Source organism: Typopeltis vanoorti, chromosome 1 (genome assembly GCF_054136105.1).
Source record: "Typopeltis vanoorti isolate ZY-2024b chromosome 1, IOZ_Tvanoo_1.0, whole genome shotgun sequence".
Taxonomy (NCBI): domain Eukaryota; kingdom Metazoa; phylum Arthropoda; class Arachnida; order Uropygi; family Thelyphonidae; genus Typopeltis; species Typopeltis vanoorti.
The window spans coordinates 107,596,891-107,615,340 of record NC_143549.1 but is presented as its reverse complement, the minus strand read 5'-3'; the positions used below and the strand labels follow the sequence as shown (position 1 = coordinate 107,615,340).

Sequence of the window (18,450 nt, the reverse complement as noted above, 5' to 3'; positions counted from 1 at the left end):
TCAACTTCCAATCGGTTTCTCTATTTATTGTTTAGAAAAACCAGTGTTGAAAAGCCTGTTTCACACTTATAGGTTGTGACAAAAGGCATTAGAAATTTTATCACTTTTTCTGCTAAAATGGGTACTCCTGACGGCAAGACAGCCAAAAATCCATCAGTGGTATTGTGTTGATGTCGAGTGCCGTATCACACGACAGTTCATTTATGGATTCAATATCTGAATCTGGCAATTCTGTCTCAGATTCTGCGTTCACTGTAAAAGGGTTCCTTATCATATGTTCCTTGATAACAGCTGAAATCTCATCCAGCATGGAACTCATATTATATTCTTTTTGTAATTCTGTTAGCTTTGTAAAATATTTCTAATTCCCTGCTTTCACACGACAGGACCACAAATTGAGTTTTTTTTGTTGCAGCTTCCACCATCTTTAAATACATTGCTACCTTGTAACGTCAGATTTAAATGATTCAAAAAATCAAAAATGTCACAAAAGTAGGCAACCTTGATTAACCAGTTGACATCATGAAAAATCTCTGAATTCAAATATTACATCCCTAGCCATTGGGGTATGTTGGTCTAAGAACATTAAAACTTCATCCTTCATTTCAATAAGTCTTCTTAAAGCATTCCTGCTTGACAGCCATCGCACCTCGCAGTAAAAGATGTTCATGTTCACTCCCCTTTTCTTTGCACAACGCAGAGAATATTCTTGAATTCAATGGACGAGATTTTATAAAGTTTAAAAATTGTACACACTCTTGCATAGTTGCATTTAAAAACAATGGTATTCTTTTGACGGCCAATGCTTCTCTGTCAATGCTACAATGCACCCATACACAGTCTGGTGCTACAGCTTTGATCTTCGGAAAAAGTCCAGTGCGTGCGCCTACCATTGTGCGGGTTCCATCGTTACTCAGTCCCACACATTTCTTCCATTCAATACCCTTTTCATTGATGTAATTTTCAATCAAATTAAAAATTTCTTCAGCTGTTGTTCTTGTTATCAGAGGTTTACAAACAAGAAATTCTCTGTGAATTGTATTGTCACAATCGTGTCTCACAAAACACATTAAATTGGCATTGTCCGATATGTATGTACTTTCATCGACTTGCAAGGAAAAAAAATTGCATCTTTTACGTGACCTATGACAGTTTCTTCGATATTATCTGCCATCTCCATGATTCTACTCTTCACTGTGTTATTTGATAGCGTCAGCATATTTACTTGGCTCTCCTGTTTTTTATCACATATTCGAGATGCTAACATTTTCATTGCTGGAACTATTAATTTCTCGGCAACTTGTATGAGGATAACCAGTTTCAGCTATTAATTTTGATATTTCATAAAAAGCCATTACAAGGTTTTCAGACTAAGCTCCCTGAGAAAAATTCGAAGAACATAGTATTTTTGGTAGCTATTAGTTCTCTCTTTTTATTTATAAAGAAATCTATTGACTTATTACTGTACTTCGGATGTTTCAATTCCAAATGTCGCTTCAACTTTGAAGGTCTCATGGACTCGTTTGAAAGTGCCGCACAACAAACAACACATAATGGTTTGTCATCAGCACACCCTTGATGAAACTGAATTGTATGTAATCCTCAGAATGCTGTCGGGTACAGTACATCTTTTTTGTAAGAGTAGTAGACAACACATCGTGCAGCCGTTTGTTAGTGCTGTTTTCAGAACTCGTGCCCGGCTGCACGTCACTCGATTGTTTATTGGTGCTAATCGGAGAGTTTGTTACCGGCACATTGTCTGTTTGTTGTTTTATTACCCATTTATCCATCGTTAAATGGGTAATGGCAAGCGAGATGAAGAAAGAATGAAATAAATTATTTAGAAACAATTATAATAATTACGGTTGTTCAGCCGAACCCATCGGGCAAGGTACACGTAATCAGTAAATGAAAAAAAAAAAAAAAAAATATGCTATCTCTCTCGATGCTTAACTCAAACTGAACAAGGAGAGTGAGCATGGCCTGTTCCGCCCTTAGAAGTCATCGTTTTAATTCGAATCTTTTAAAAGGACGTCCTGGTTTTCTATACTTCAAGGCTTGTTTTGGTAATATTTCTATTTTCATTCTTTGAACATGTTCCATCCATTTATGCTTATATTTTTTAATTTTTTTCTATTACTGGTTCTTGGTTTAATTCTTTCATAATTCTTCGTTTCTTTTGTGATCAAATAGAGTATACTTTGCAGTTTTTCTCATAAACTTCATTTCCGCTGTTATTAATCTTTGTTTGTCTTTTTGTTTTATTGTCCAGATTTCACTTCCATACAATAGGACTGGTAAAGCTAATGTATTGTATACTTTTAGTCTGGTTTGTTTTTGAATTAGATTTGGTTTAAATAAAGAGTTAATCACACCTGTTATTTTTAAATATTTTAAATTTTTCGGTTTATATCTTTTTCATTTTCATATGTGATCATATATCCTAAGTAGTTAAATGAATTCGCCTGTTTTAAGATCTTGTTATCTATTACTATTTTAGTTCTTGCAGGATCTTGTCCTTTAAAGGCCATAGTTTTTGATTTTTCTGTTGATATTATCATACCATAATCTTTGGCTATCTCATTTAGATCTAAAATAGCTTTCTGTAGTTTATCTTCAGAATTTGTAATTACTATTTGGTCGTCAGCAAAAAGGAGAATGTTTAAGTTCACAGTAGGAGAAAGTTTAATACCTTGATGGAAATTTTTATTCCATTTTATTATTATTTCATTCAGGTAAATATTAAAGAGTTGCTGAGAGGGGACATCCCTGTCGGACCCTTTGGTTTATCTCTCTCGTATATGATAGCTCATGATTAAATCTTATTTGTATTTGATTATTTTCATATACTTATATACTTATGATAGCTTTTAGGATATTATTTGATATTTGTCTTTCTTTTAATATGTTAAATAAAATGCTTCTTTTAACTTTGTCAAATGCTTTTTTCAAAATCAATAAATGCAATATGTGTTTCTAAATTGTATTCTCCTCTTTTCTCTATTATTAATTTTAGGCAAAAGGCCGGGTCTATATATGATCGTCCTTTCCTAAATCCATTCTGTACTTCTAAAATAAAGCTTTGGGAATATTTCATTAGTTTGCTATTTAAAATTCTGCTATATATTTTGTAACAGGAATTTAGTATACTTATACCTCTATAATTTTTAGGGTTATCTCTACTACCTTTTTTAAAGATAGGAATCACAATTGCTTTTTTCCATTCTACTGGGGTAGTTACCAGTTGTATAGATTTTATTTTTAAATAATAGGAGTCTTTCTTTGAATCTTGTTCCTGCATATTTATATAGTTCTGAACCTGGTAGCTTTATCTTCTCCGGGTAATTTTACGTTTCTTGTTTCTTTCAGGCTGATTTCTAATTCTTCTTTAATTATTTCATTTTCATTAAATGGCAGATATTTAATTTTGTCTTTTTTAAAATATTTATCTGTCCACAATTCTGTGTAGAAATTTAGAAATTCTTCTAATTTCAATTCGGTGTTTAATTTTATGTTTTCTTTAGTATCTGCATTTAAGTGTGTCAAAATCTTATATACATTGGGTCTTATTTTATATAAATCATGTTCTAAATTAGAAACAAATTTGTTCCATGATTCTCTATGTCTTTTTCTGACTTCTCTTTTAGCTGTGTCTGTTATTCTTTTATATTCTATTTCATCTTCTAATCTTTTACTGCTTAACCGTTTATGATAGGCTTCTTTTTTTCATTTTAAGATAAATCTTAAAATTTGATATCCCACATTGCATTTGCTTTAGCATTGCTGTCATTATAGCTGTCATGCAATTAGAGGAATGATATATGCCTTTTCTTTTCTTTTTTTTTTTTTTTAACATTCCATCTGTTTTCTTTGTTTGTTAGGAATATATAAAATGATGTTTGTTGAAAGACAAACAAAATTAGCCAATCATCTTAAGCAGAAGTATTATGTTTTTTTTTTAGAAACTTGGAATTGTTCATATCACAAATAAGCAAATTTTTTCAAGAACACAAGCATTTTAGCCAATTATGGGCACATAATTAACTCACGCTGCCACATGAAGCTTAGTAAGGAGTAGAAGGGAATTTATAAAAATAATTTGGATGAAACCATAATGGACATTTTTTTTTCTTTTTGTGACTCACTTCTACATAAAACAATATTTGATGTAAATAGAGGGAATTGCAATTATATTAAAAATTGTCCCCAGCATTTTTATTTTATGCTATGAACATTGAAGATGAATCCTTAAACTGTGTTTCAATATAGCTACCAAATGTGTAAGACTCCAAACTTGACATTTGTCTCATCAAGCTGTAATTTTTTTTTAATCACTGTACTAGCCTTGATGTGCATATGCATCCATAATTACCTGAATGCAAAGTGTTCACTGAAGTCAATATTATCTTTGAATATTATTGAAATAATATGGCTATAAAGCATGTATTTTTGATTTATTTTTTCCATGTAACCATTTGGATGGTTAATGATTTGCTGCAGACTGAACTGCTGGCTACGAAACCATGGCCAGTGACTAATTGTACTTCATTATTCCTTGTGAAATATTGTCTCATGCAATTGAGGCATATGGCCAGGCATTGTCTTGAAGTAGGAGAAAATGACCAAATAGCAAATATGCACTCTCCCCCCCCCCATCCTGGTTATAGCATGCAAGCATTGCAGTCTGAAAAGTGGCCTAAATGATTTCTATCTCACCCCCCCCCAAAAAAAAAAAAACATTGGAATCAATTTTCATGCTGCTGGATTCATGCAGAACATCTGTATGTGATAAAGGTGATTGATGTGTGTTTCCATAAATTACCCTATCTCTTCTTCTCATAGGTGTAATAATAAGTATAATGGTGGACTTGGTATCCATCTGCACAAAGCACAACCATTACACTACTCATATTGTAGCATGGTGAATTCAGTGGCACACCCAGAGGAGGAGGGGAAGAGCCCTTCCCCCAAAGAAAAAGGGAAAAAAACTAGAAAATTTTCCAAAAATCTTTCCCTAATTAATAAAATTCATTTTTTTAAAATTTATGTTGTGTCGTGTCTTGTATTTCTATACTTACTTATGAATTAGTGATCATTGCAGATGCTTAGTCATAGGTCATATGCGATGCGTATAGTGTATATTCTCAAATCATCTACTTCCCTCTCCCAAGATTAAACCCTGAGTGTGCTACTAGGTGAATTACTTGGTCTCATATGAGATCATAGTTTTTTCATCCTGAATAACATGCAAACTGGTCAGAAAACAAGCCATTTACAAATACCATATACTCGTCCCATAGGTTTATTTTCTTTAGTGCAATTAGCATCTCACTCAAATGATATTTTTTGACACCTGCTGCACTGATTATTGTAGATAATAATGGATGATATTATACATGCTTTCTTATGAAATGTGAAAATAATCATAAGCAATATCCATGATTTTTTTATAAAAGTTTTACTTTGAATTGCAGCTCCATAGCAGCAATGTTTAGAGTGAGTGAATGAAATTCTTAACTAACCAAACCTTTTAAATTTCTTGCACCACCAAATTATCATGCAACATGACTAACAGTTTACCCTGCAAACAGGAGCCATCTGTCAACGAATGTCATTTAATGTAACATTCTGGTCCATTAAAAAATTCACCTAGTATTTTGTTCATATAGTGAGAGAGAAAGACAGAATGTTTGGAATGGTGTCTAAAATTGGTGTAGACTGGTCATCTGTTAAAATCTTTTGTTTATATATATATATATATATATATATATATATATTATTTTTTTGAAAAAAGAATTGAATGACTAAAACCGAGATTTAAGTAAAAAGGTTTTAATATTAAAACACGACTAGTTTTGGCTTGTAACAGCCTTAATCAGGTGACATTATAAAAGAAAGAAAAAAGAAGAAACACTAAAACACGGAAGCTTAAATAAACTATGAATATCATAGAGCATCTCTATACATAATTGACATTAAAACGTTGTAGTTGTATTTAAAACTGTTCTTTCGTTTGTTGTATTGTTGGGAAAGTGCATGCTAGTAGCATCTCGTGAACGCCAGTTCTGGGAGGTTCTCCCAGAACTGGCGTTCACGAAAGAACATTCAGAACGCCAGTTCTGAATGACTATCTGGGAGGTTGTAGCTCAAGTTATTATTTAGATGAACAGGAATGAAGATGATTTTTCCAGCAGACTGTGTGACTTTGGCTTTCATTATTAGGATTAGCCGAGAAAAGGATATGACTTGATAATTCACTGGCTCACTGTCTCTTGTAAGTAATGTCCCTCATGTGTTCTTCCATACGCAATTCGACAGATTTGTCTGTCTGCCCAAAATAAGGAATATTACAATCACACAATATTTTATATACACCAGGGTATTTAAGATGATGATGACAAGGTTTTGGGTGGCTTATTAAAAAACGGATTTTTGGAAGTGGAGTGAACAAAGTTCTGATATTGCATTTTCTTAGAACTTTTGCTAATTTATGTAAAACTGTACTTATGTAAGGAATAGATATATTGCCTTTTGAATCTATTTGTTTCTTCTGAGCGATGTCTAGGAGGATTAAGAAGGAATCCTTCTAGACATCGCTTGTAGAACTGCTTGGGGGATCCTTGTGGAACCCCAGCTAAAACACTCAATGTATTTTAGCTGGGGTTCCACAAGGATCTTTACTGGCCTCCGATTCTTTTTTCAATCTACATAGTAGATATTCCGCATAATCCCTTATCATCCATTCTGGCCCTCTATGCAGATGATAAGACTGTATTAGTTAGATCACTACACCCACACCTTGTAAACAAAAAACTTCAAGAAAACCTTCTAAAACTAGAACAATGGTTTGCAGACTGGAGATTTACAAGTTAATCCACAAAAGAGTATAGCAGACCTTTTCACTAGAAGATTAGCCTCTCTCAAAGGAGATATCTTTCTAAATTAAAGATAACAAGAAATTATATACTTGGTTTAATCCATTATTCAAGGGTAAGCAAATGAAGTTTGCACTTGAAGTATCTTTTCAATGAAGGTTGAAACCGGTCTGGGTGGTGTTACGCCCTGATAACTTAATGTGAAAATTTCCGTTATCAGGATGTAACAGGAGAAGAAATAAAAACCCTGTATAGATAACTAAGTAATCAAGCTTGTTCCTAAGCTGATAACGTTAAGAGCCTTTGAAAGTAACGAATGCAAAAAATTAAAAGGAAGAAAAACATGCTTGCATCCAAGTGAAAAATATAGCTGAAATTGTTTGTTGAACTAAAAAAAAAGGTGGGGGGGGAAGGGAAACTTATTACAGTTGTGATATTATAAATAAGGTTAAGTAAAGCAAAGAAGATTAGTCATAGGATTTTGTATGCGAGAGGCTAGTTTTTACACTTGAAATAAGAGATTAAAGATTTCGAGTTAATTCTTAGAAAATTTTGGAAAGGGGATTAATTTAGTATAGATGACATAGAGGTTAGCTTAAACAAAAACCAAAGCTCAAGGTCATAATTCCCGAATTGAGATTTCGTCGCGTGCACACGGACCGCATGATGTTTTGGCAGAAAAACGCCACTCTAATTGGTCAGTGAAATCGACTGCAGTAAGGAGGGAAGAAAACAAATTGAAGAAGGTGCCGGTAGGGATTATCGTATAAAAGGGTTAGGAACCCCTCCCCCCACGAGGCTTTTTTCCTCAGAGTTTTCCTCACGAGTCTTTGTGTAGGTCTCACTCGGTTTTCCTGAGTGACGGGTTAGGAGTTTTCTCCGTCCGACACAATAAGGAAACAAAGTGTGCGGGATTTCGATTCCGTCTTCCTATTGTAAGAAATGAGAGACGCCGTTTAGTTAAAAAGAGAGAAAATAATGTCAGGGTGTTTTATCGTCCAGTGATTCGTAACGAGAGAAAGAAAATTCTATAAAGAAGTCAATGCCCACGTAGTGAATTTCACAGCCATAGAATAGATGATCCTATGTATGTCCTTGATTGAAGAATGTAAGGTAAAGATTGTGAAAGCCCACCTTAGTGCCAAAAGAACTTAGGAGTGATAAGTTATAGAAGAGTTCGTCCTAGGAAGGTAAAATATCGGAAAAAGGTACTGTAAAATCTCGTGTCAATTCAAATCATATGTAACTGTAGTCATTGTTCAATTACTGAACAGTAGAAAGGATTAATGAGAATTATACTAGGACTTTAGTACATGTCTATTTTGAATAAAAATGAGCTTGTTATTATTAATTAATATGTATTCATGTGCCTAGAAGTTTATGCATGTACATTGTATTTTAATTAAGAGAGTTTTAAAGGTCAAAAGTGTGTATTAGCTCAGCAAAAGGATAATTTTAATCCATGTTGTCTTAATGAGAAAATTAGAGTAACTGATTATATATGTCCTAGAAAGTACAGAATTATAGTGTAATCATGTAGGATCTTAACCTAATACTTCTGTTTAGCTAGTGAAAATTTGTATTATGTATTCTTAGTATTGAATTGAGTTTTATTTGATAAAGAATGAAATGTACCATGTTTAAGAGTTCAATAAACTTTTGTTCATTGAAAATACAGTTGTCTGAGATTGCTGCTCAATGCACCACTTGTAACAACGTACAAACTTAATCACGTGGGGGGGGATTTTGTTAAGTTACGAGATAAAGGTCACGACTGCATATTAGTATCACACTCAGACATAGTTTGGTAATTGCTCCTTGTTTTTGAATTTTATATCTTAAACTAAATGTCCTGAAAGGCACAGTATAAAATAAATATTTAGGGACACTAAGGGGAGGAGAAGCTTGAATATTTGTATTTGGGTGACATCTCGTATATAAATAAGATTTGGACAAAGACAAGTAGAATTTCACATGTAGGGATAGTTGAAAGCCTAACAATTGTAAATTGGGACACAACAGTAGTAACCCTTCCCTTAATGCATAGCATTATACATGTCCACAAGGAGATGTGCTTTGCATTATGGGATACTAAGGTAAGTGATTAGAAGTTATACCACCTTTGCCGCAAGTTGCCCCAGTCCTGAAAGATACTTCAGGTGTAAACTTTGTTTACTTACACTTGGATAATGGATTAAACCAAGTATATAATTTCTTGGTATCTTTAATTTATAATATAACCAAGTGAAAAACCCCCATATCTTTCTGTTTAACGCTCAAATTCCATGGCAAACAGAAGCCAAATATCTTGGTGTACTCTTGGACAGAAAATTAAGCTTCAACAACTATATTAAGAACATATGTGCTAAAGTATCCAAAACCATTGCCCAACTCTACCCCCTGATTAACAAAAACAGCAAGAAACAAACTGCTACTCTACCAGATGAAGATTCGTTCTATAATTATATATGCTTCTCTGGCTTGGACCCATTCCTCCAATACTAATATCCTTAAATTACAACGGGTGCAAAACAAATGTTTATGGCTGATTCTAAATGCTCAATGTTTGTTAGGAAAAAAAAGGTTCATTAGGAAAGCTGATGCATCGGGACACAAACATCCTTTATATCTACTCTTTCCTACTTTCTCTAGCAACAAAGTTCTTCCCAAAAACGTCTACATACACCCCCTAATGAACTTATACAAATAGCTGAAAATTACATTAAAAATGACTACTACAAATTACTACAAGCCTAAAGTAATCTTAATCTGAAGTGATGACATGTAACCACACCCCCATGCCCTCACAGGGCGAGTTAAAAGCTCGTACATTCTCCCCCCCCCCCTCCATTGTATGTAGATACCAGATGACGGGGAGTCTTCTTCTTTCGCTATGCCTTATCCCATGTTAAACAGGGTCGGCATTCCTATCTTTAATCTTCTTCCAGATTCTCTGGTCCAGGGCATCTTCCCAACTCCATCCTTGCTCCCTAAGAACCTCTGCCACCTTATCTCTCCATCTGAGTTTGGGCCTGCCTCTTTTCCTCCTTCCCTCCACCTCCATACGCTCCACTCGTTTACCAACATACTCCTCACTCCTTCTCTCTACATGACCAAACCACCTCAGCCTACTTTCTTGTACCTTCTTACCGATCGGTCCCACCTTGATCGTCCCGCTGATGTAGTCATTCCTTATCCTGTCCTTTATCATACCACTCATCCATCTCAACATCTGCATCTCCGCCACCTCCATCTTCCTCTCCTGTGCCTTTCTTATAGGCCACGTCTCCACGCCATGGAGCATCGCCGGCATCACCACCATCTTATACAGCTTTCCTTTCATCTTACAGCTCACTCTCTTGTCACATAAGACTCCACTCATCTTCCTCCAGTTTATCCAGCCGCATGTTATTCGGTGCTGTATTTCCTCATCCAGGTCATTATTCCTCTCGACGACCGACCCAAGATATTTAAATTCCTTCCCTGAAGTTAATCTTTCACCCTGGAGTCGTATGATCATATTCTCACTCCTCGTTGACATATATTCGGTCTTTACTCGGTTAAGTTTCATGTCTCTATCCTCCAATACCTTTCTCCACTCTTCCAGGGTCTTTTCAAGCTTCTCTTGGGATGATTTGCAGAGAACAATATCATCGGCAAACATCATGCACCCTGGCGCCTCCTTCTTGATGTCCTCCACTAGTACATCCATGACCAGATCAAAGAGGTAGGGGCTCAGAATTGATCCCTGATGGAGCCCTACGACAATGGGGATCCCCTCTGTCATGCCGACACTAGACCTGACCTGAGTTTCCACTCCCACATACATCTTCACCAACCCACATACTTTTCCGACACTCCCCCCCCCCTTCTTCCTCATACACCTCCATACCTCCTGTCTGGCCACTCTGTCGTACGCCTTTTCCAGGTCTATAAACACCATATGTAGCTCCGCCTGCATCTCCCTGTATTTCTTCATCAATCGCCTTAGCGCAAATATTGCATCCGTTATCCATCTTCCTGGCACAAATCCAAACTGCTCCTGACCAATTTTTGTTTCCAACTGTATCCTTCCTTCAATTGCTCTTTCCCATATCTTCAATATGTGTGACATCAGCTTGATCCAACTATAGTTGCCACAATCTTGAACATCTCCTTTTCCCCTTCTAGATTGGGATGAGAATGCTTTTCCTCCATTCCTCTGGTATCTTTTCCTGTTGGGCTATTTTCCTCATCAGATCCCATAACATGTCTATGCCCTCGCTGCCCAAGCTTCTCCACACTTCTCCAGGTATCTGGTTTGTCCCCACAGCCTTTCCATTCTTCGTTTTTCTCAGTGCCCAATACACTTCCTCTCTTCTTATGTCCCGCACCGATCCTTCGTTTGCCTCTCCATCCTCACACCTCTCTCTTGGATTCTCCTCATTTAGTAGATTACGAAAATATTCTTTCCATCTTCCTCTGATTTTGTGCTCCTCTTGTAGTACTACTCCTGTGGCGTCCTTTATCTGCTTAACTGATGTTATGTCTTTCGAGGCCTTATCCCTAGCTTTCACTATTCTCAACAACTTAGCTTCACCACCATTTCTCTCCAGTACTTCATAAACCTCTTCAACTACCCTCGTCTTCGCCCTTGCCACAGCTCTCTTTGCATTTTTCTTCACTAATCTATATGCCTCCTTGTCGGCTCTGGTTCCAGTCATGTCCCATTTTTTCTTTGCCTCTTTCCTTTCCCTGATCTCCAGCTGCAGCTCCTCATTCCGCCACCATGCCTCCTTATCCCCGGGCGGCCCCTTTCCTGATGTTATACCGAGCACCTCTTCTCCAATTTTTCTAATATTCTGACTATTTACGTCCCACCATTCTTCCACATCCTCTGGTAACTTCATTCCTTCCAATATCTTTTCTTTAAACTCATTCCTTGGACCTTCTGCTTCCAATTTCCACCACTTTATTTTCCTATCTTTCCGCCGCTTCCGTCTATTCTTCTTTTCCCCTTTTATATCACCACAACCAACCTGTGCTGTGCCGCTACACTTTCTCCGTTAATCACTTTACAGTTTTTCCACCTCCAGATGTTTCCTTCTGCACATAATATAGTCAGTCTGACTCATCCTATCCCTGCTCTTATAAGTTATCAGGTGTCCAACTCGCTTTGTAAACCACGTGTTAGCTATAGCCAGGTCGCAGGCCACTGCATGCACTACGATTCTTTTACCTTCTTCATTTCTTTCACCACTACTCCAACCCCCATGCACCCTTTCTTCATCACTTTGTCGCCTTTCTACATGCCTATTCAGGTCTGTTCCTACGATCACTCTCTCACCATCAGAGATTCCCATTACTACCTGGTCTACTTCTCTCCAGAATGCCTATTTCTCCTCCTCATCACACCCTACTTGTGGAGCATATTCACACACTGTCACAGCCATGCTTCCTCCAATCTCAAGTTTAACACTCATAATCCGATCGTTCTTCCGGCACACCTCACAGACTTCACTCTTCAGCTCCTTGTCGATGATGATTCCAACTCCGTTTCTTGCACGCACAAGATCTTCAGATTCCTTCTTCTCATCATGTCTACTATCTCCCTACTCTTCTCATTCATTGTACCCACATTCAGCGACCCGATTCTTACTTTACACACTCTCGCTTTCTTTTGGACTCACTTCTTTAGCCAAACTAGTCCTTGGTTCGACAGCCCAAGCCCACTTCTCACAGTCCTCAGGCGACAGAACTGGGCATCGCTTATGGGGGACGCCCGAGCCTTTGTCCTTTCTCTGTTATTCGACATTTCATCCCTGGTTTTGGCATGTTTTTTACGGCCGAATGCCCTTCCTGACGCCAACTCTGATGGGGAGTATAAAAAGTATTTTACTTCACCCTTTGAAATAACGTTCTGGTTCCAGTTTACAGGACAAGTACTTACTCTATTTCTGTTTTAATTGCATCCGACATTTCTGAAACCTTTTATTGCAAAGCATTGTTCATTAGGGCGAGTTTTAGTTATTTTCATGTCTGCTCTGATGGTGATTTTAAATTTTACTTATTTGCTGTTTTGTGTCATTCATTTATTTCTTCCATTTATAGTTAAATGTGTTATTTGATAAAACTTTGTATAGCAGAGTATATACATAAGTACAGACAGTCCCTGACTTACGTAAATTCAGACGTGTAAATTATCCTTTCTTTCATACTTACACGGTGATCAGAATACATTTTGAAAAATTATGGAGACAACTACCGTCTTATAGAGTAAAACTTTAGTTAATATAAACCAAAATAAACACTCGACGTTCGACCTTCATATCAAGGTCATCCTCTGGAGCATACACAACACACACACACACACACACACACACACACACACACACACACACACACACACACACAGAAACAAGCTGCACTACAATCTACATAGTTTGCTAAAGTTACTGACCAACCGGTCAGTAACTTCTTTTTTCACCAGAGGTCAGGCCAATAATTGTAGTTACGGTTGGTCAGTAACTTTAGCAAACCATCTAGATTATAGTGCAGCTTGTTTCTGTATATATATATATATATATATATATATATATATATATGTATGTGTATATATATGTATGTGTATATATATGTATATATATATATATATGTGTGTGTGTGTGTGTGTGTGTGTATATATATATATATATATATATATATATATGTATGTGTATATATATGTATGTGTATATATATGTATATATATATATATATATATGTGTGTGTGTGTGTGTGTGTGTGTGTGTATATATATATATATATATATATATTGTGTATGCTCCAGAGGATGACCTTGATATGAAGGTGGAAACGTCGAGTGTTGATTTTGATTTATATTAACTAAAGTTTTACTCTATAACACGGTAGTTGTCTCCATCATTTTTCAAAATGTATGTAAATTATCTTGAAAAGGCTAGTAAAATGGTGAATTATAGAAATTTTACTTAATTTGCCTGTTATTTGCCCACCATCTAATACAGTCTTCTACAAAGCAGACAGTCCACGTGGTGCACGCATGCACTTTCCTCAGTCTCACTTTCAACACAGATATGCTGTATTTTTAGTGTTCTACTGCTGCATATTTTTAGTATTTCCATGAATCCTAATGCCTCACACTTCTTAAAAATCCAAAGAGAAATATATACACGTTTTATCTGCTTAGTGAAATTTATGAAGAGAAGCAAGAAGCCATTGTTCAGTCATCCCTTGATAAATTACAATAAAGGTTGAACAGCCAAATTAGATGTTTTAAATATTTTTCTACTGTTTCATACTATTTATAATGTATTATGCTTTGAATCAATAATTACATATTGAAATTAAAATTGCGTGTGAGTTCTTCGACTGAAACAAACAGAAACTAACTACCTTTAAACCATGTTAATGCATTGCCATTTACATGTAAACGATAGGTATAGTTAACGGGTAAAGGGATTAAATCTGACACATAAAGTTGGAGCATAACTCTTATGTAAGTCAGAGACTGGTGTATATACTTTGGTACAAGGGTAATCTAAATGAAGATGAAAGCATGTAGCTTATTATTGGTGAGTTGGTGTAAATCAGCATGTTTATAATTAATTAGACAACTAAATCACAATGGTCTTAAGAGATGAGAATTTCTATATAAGTTTTTATGATTTTGTTGTGTATGTTTGGTTTGTGAGATAATCATCAAATAGAAAAATGAATCTGAATTTTGCCAGATGTAGTGCTTACTCCAAACAATTACAGTCAGATCTGTTCACTATATCAGATCGTGTTTGGTTTTCATTTGTTTAAATAACATATTTGAAGTAATTCTTCGAACCAAAGAGTCACTGCTGTCAATATTTGCTACAACTGAGTATAAAAAATACTTTACAGTCCAATGATAAATTCAAATGAAACTGTCACTACGAGTCATACATGAGAAACAGTGTCTTTGTATGTATTCCAACAAGAATGATTTGCGTGCGTGCATGTGTGTGTGTGTGTGTGTGTGTGTGTGTGTGTGTGTGTGTGTTTCAGAAAAAGAGGATGAGAACGAACTCCAGTAGACAATATGGCAACAGATTTTATGCATGTACATATATGTAGAATTCTGAATTCATAATTTACAATGAGTATTACCATTCTATATATCTTGAAAATTGTGATACACAATAGGTAAATCTCACTCTGTCCCTGTTCAAAAATCATTTACGATTAACTAGGTGTAATCTTATCCAAGTTCCACATAATTATCATGGTATGAACATCACTGAACACTTTTTCCACATTATTGGTGTCTGTAGCAGTGGTAAAATGCCAAAAGCATTTGCGTGATATGGGCTCCATCGGAACGTCGGGATGGATATCTGGTAAGCTGATTCTTCCTTGATGGTATGGCTTCTTAGTTAACATCTGATAGTATAATCAAATCAGTAAAGGGAAGGATCAGAATAACAGTATTAATCTAATTAGATTAGTTCAAATAATATAAAGAGACAGAAATTATTTTCAAAATGACAGGTAAGTATTTGAATTTGATATTATACTCACGAATATAATTTAGATGTTCAGCTAATAACTGGAATGGCATTTGTGATTATATAAAGACAATCACAAACACCCATGCCCACTGTGGAATTTTATGAAGAGTGGATATTTTTGTCACTTGGTCAACCAGGCTGATCTGATTAGCTTAATTGGAGATGTTCCTCTTCATTATTGAAACTGAATATTGCCTTGAAGAAGGAATGTAGCACAATATATTATTATTATTATTATTTTACAGCATCCCCATGGAGGCCAGAGACTCATTAATCCGGGAGACCCAAATCAACCATGATACACACATCTTATCATACCCCTCCTTGAATCCATTCACTGTCAGAACTCACAATCAATTCTGGCAATCCATTCCACTCGCTCACTCACTATTCTCCATGCAAAAAATCTGGTCTGCACACCCCCTGGTAACCACACTCTTACACAACTTCCATGGATGGCCTATAGTTCTCTATTTGTCATATATTGAAAAATTTTACTTGCATCAATTTTATAAAACCCCTTTAATATCTTAAAAATTTCTATCATGTCCACTCTCCTCTGCCTATCAACCAAATTTTGTAACCCACAAACCTTCAACTTGTCCTCATAATATTCCACAGACTTGTCACCATCTTGGTCACTCGTCTTTGAATCCCTCTGCCACCTCCTGGTCTCCCAAGAAACCCAGTTAACCAAATTTGTGCACAGTAGTCAGGATGTGGCCAATCAATGGCCTTATAAAGATGGAGCCAGCCTGGTTGGCCGAGTGGTCAGCATATCCGCTCTCCAGCCAAAAGGCTGCGGGTTCGAATCCCGTCGTGGGCATGGATGTTTGTGATTTTCTGTGAAAAATGCTAGTGGTAGATTGTAGATGGCGTTGGTGTAGTCGTGGTTCAATGTGGAGAGAGTTGCAGTGTAGATTCCCTCCCTCGATGAGTCTTTGGACTCCATGGAGGTGTCAAGTAATAATAATAATAATAATCTTCCTCACCTTTATTTGTTAGCATTTTTTCAATATCCAAATAATTCCTTGAGCTATTTTACCAACTTTTGCAATATGCCCTCTGAAGTTCAACTCTTTGTCCACCATTATCCCCAAGTCTCTAACTCCATCAATTTCCTGCAATCAGTATCATCAATAAGATACACTGTATGCAACCTTTTCAACCCGAAGTGCATAACCTTACATTTTGCAACATTAAATTTATAATCATTATCCTTTTCGCACAACGCCAATTTATTGAAATCATCCTGCAGGATATCTACATCACCTTTATCAACTATTGCTCTCCCCCAGTTTTGCATTATCAGCAAACAACTGAATATCCCCTCTTAAATCTTTCCCTATGTTACTGATGAACAAATTAAACAATAATGGCTCTGGTACCGAACCTGAGGTATTCCACTAGTCACCGTCATTCTCCTGGATTCCAGTCCACCATATACTACTCTCTGGTGTCTGTCCGACAGCCATTCCCCCCTCCATTCCCATTTGCTCCAGATTTGTAATATTTTTTTCCATGTGATATTTTGTCCAATGCCTTGGCAAGTCGTAATGGCAATCATGGTGTAGCCATTACCTTTATCTAATTCTGCTGTCAACATATAAAATGTGAATGAGTTACTAAGACCTTTACAAGCCATGCTATCCAAAGCCATGCTATACAGTATCGCATCCCTATCCATTCACTGTTGTATTTAACTTTCACCAGCTTTTCCAATACTTTTACAACCACACCCAATATATTAAATGGTCTGTAGTTTGCTACCTCTACCTCTTTTTGGAGCCACCTTCATGCAATGGTACTATTTTATCCTCTTTCCACTCCCTTGGAACCCTGCCAAAGCTGAGAGAGATTGAATAACTTCGTCAGGGACAATGCCAATTCTCTTGCACATTCACGTAGTACACGGACTGATATGCCATCCAGTCCGACTGCTGTGTTCAGATTCGTATTTTTTGATATGCTGAACACCTCCTGTTCATCTACCTCAATGTTGATATGCATCTATGTAACATCAGCAATTGTAAAATCACCACCTGGATGATACACCATTGCGAAATAATCACTCAGTAACTCAAGTATTTCTTTTGGTTCACTCACCTTCCTACCATGAGTATTGTTTCAAGTCATTCTACCATAGTAATTTTTCCTCTTACTTGCTACATAACGAAAAAACTTTTGGGTTTACTTTGACCTTTATGCTACTTCTCTCTCATAGTCTGATTTGGCTTTACTAAACCATACTAACAGTCTTATTGCTTGCACTTTGTACTGCTCATGAGTATTATGATCACTTTTTCTTTATTTTTTCTCCACAACGTTTTATTTTTTGCAGTTCTTGCTTTATTATATCCCTACTCATCCACTTAATTCCAATTTGATTTTATCCTCCTGACCTTGGATATGCAGTCTGATATTGCTACTCTCAAGCAATCTTTGACCACTTGCCATGCACTGCTGACATTCTTTCTTTGTAGCTTCTCAAGCCACGGCACTGTTCCAAGATGACTCCTGAGCCTCTCATAATCACCAGCCTCATAGTTGAATATAAATCTCCTCTTGACAGAGAACTCCATGCTTGGCAACCTCCCAGAACAAGACCGCATGGCCACTTTCCCCAATTAGAGACAGAGTGACTACCTTGGTTAAGGATACATCTTCTGATGCTGTTATCAGAACCAACACCCTCAACCTCCCCCTTGTCCCATCTTATAGAAGAAACAAGGGGGTTTGAGGATCTGATCTGAGGATGTTGGATCATGAAACAGCATCTGTAAGATATCTTTCATTAATTATCTCTTAGCAATTGTATAAATCCCACCTCTATCTTGCTATGTCCCCCCCTTTCCTCCCTCCAATCGATGTCCCCATAGTTAAAGTCTCCCATGATAATTGTTCTGCCTGCATTCATTGTGCTAATCTGCCGATACATCTTCTTGTGGACCCCCCCCCGTCTATTTCAGCACCCAACAATGTATTTTGTCCTATTTGCCTCTATCTCACAGCAGACAGTCTCAAATGAATTAACTTCT

The 18,450-nt window shown here is 36.4% G+C and overlaps 1 protein-coding gene across 2 annotated transcripts in view; it reads right to left on the bottom strand.

Annotated features, from left to right (window-relative positions):
• Positions 1–14,937: 14,937 nt before the first annotated feature.
• LOC150110298 (guanine nucleotide-binding protein G(s) subunit alpha-like) overlaps positions 14,938–18,450 on the bottom strand; it is a 57,290-nt gene continuing 53,777 nt past the window's right edge. For both annotated transcript variants that reach the window (XM_090392607.1, XM_090392617.1), the window contains one exon: positions 14,938–15,284. In XM_090392607.1, coding sequence (XP_090248733.1) covers positions 15,087–15,284 — 198 coding nt within the window. In that variant the 3' untranslated portion in view covers positions 14,938–15,086. The remainder of the gene's footprint in view (positions 15,285–18,450) is intronic.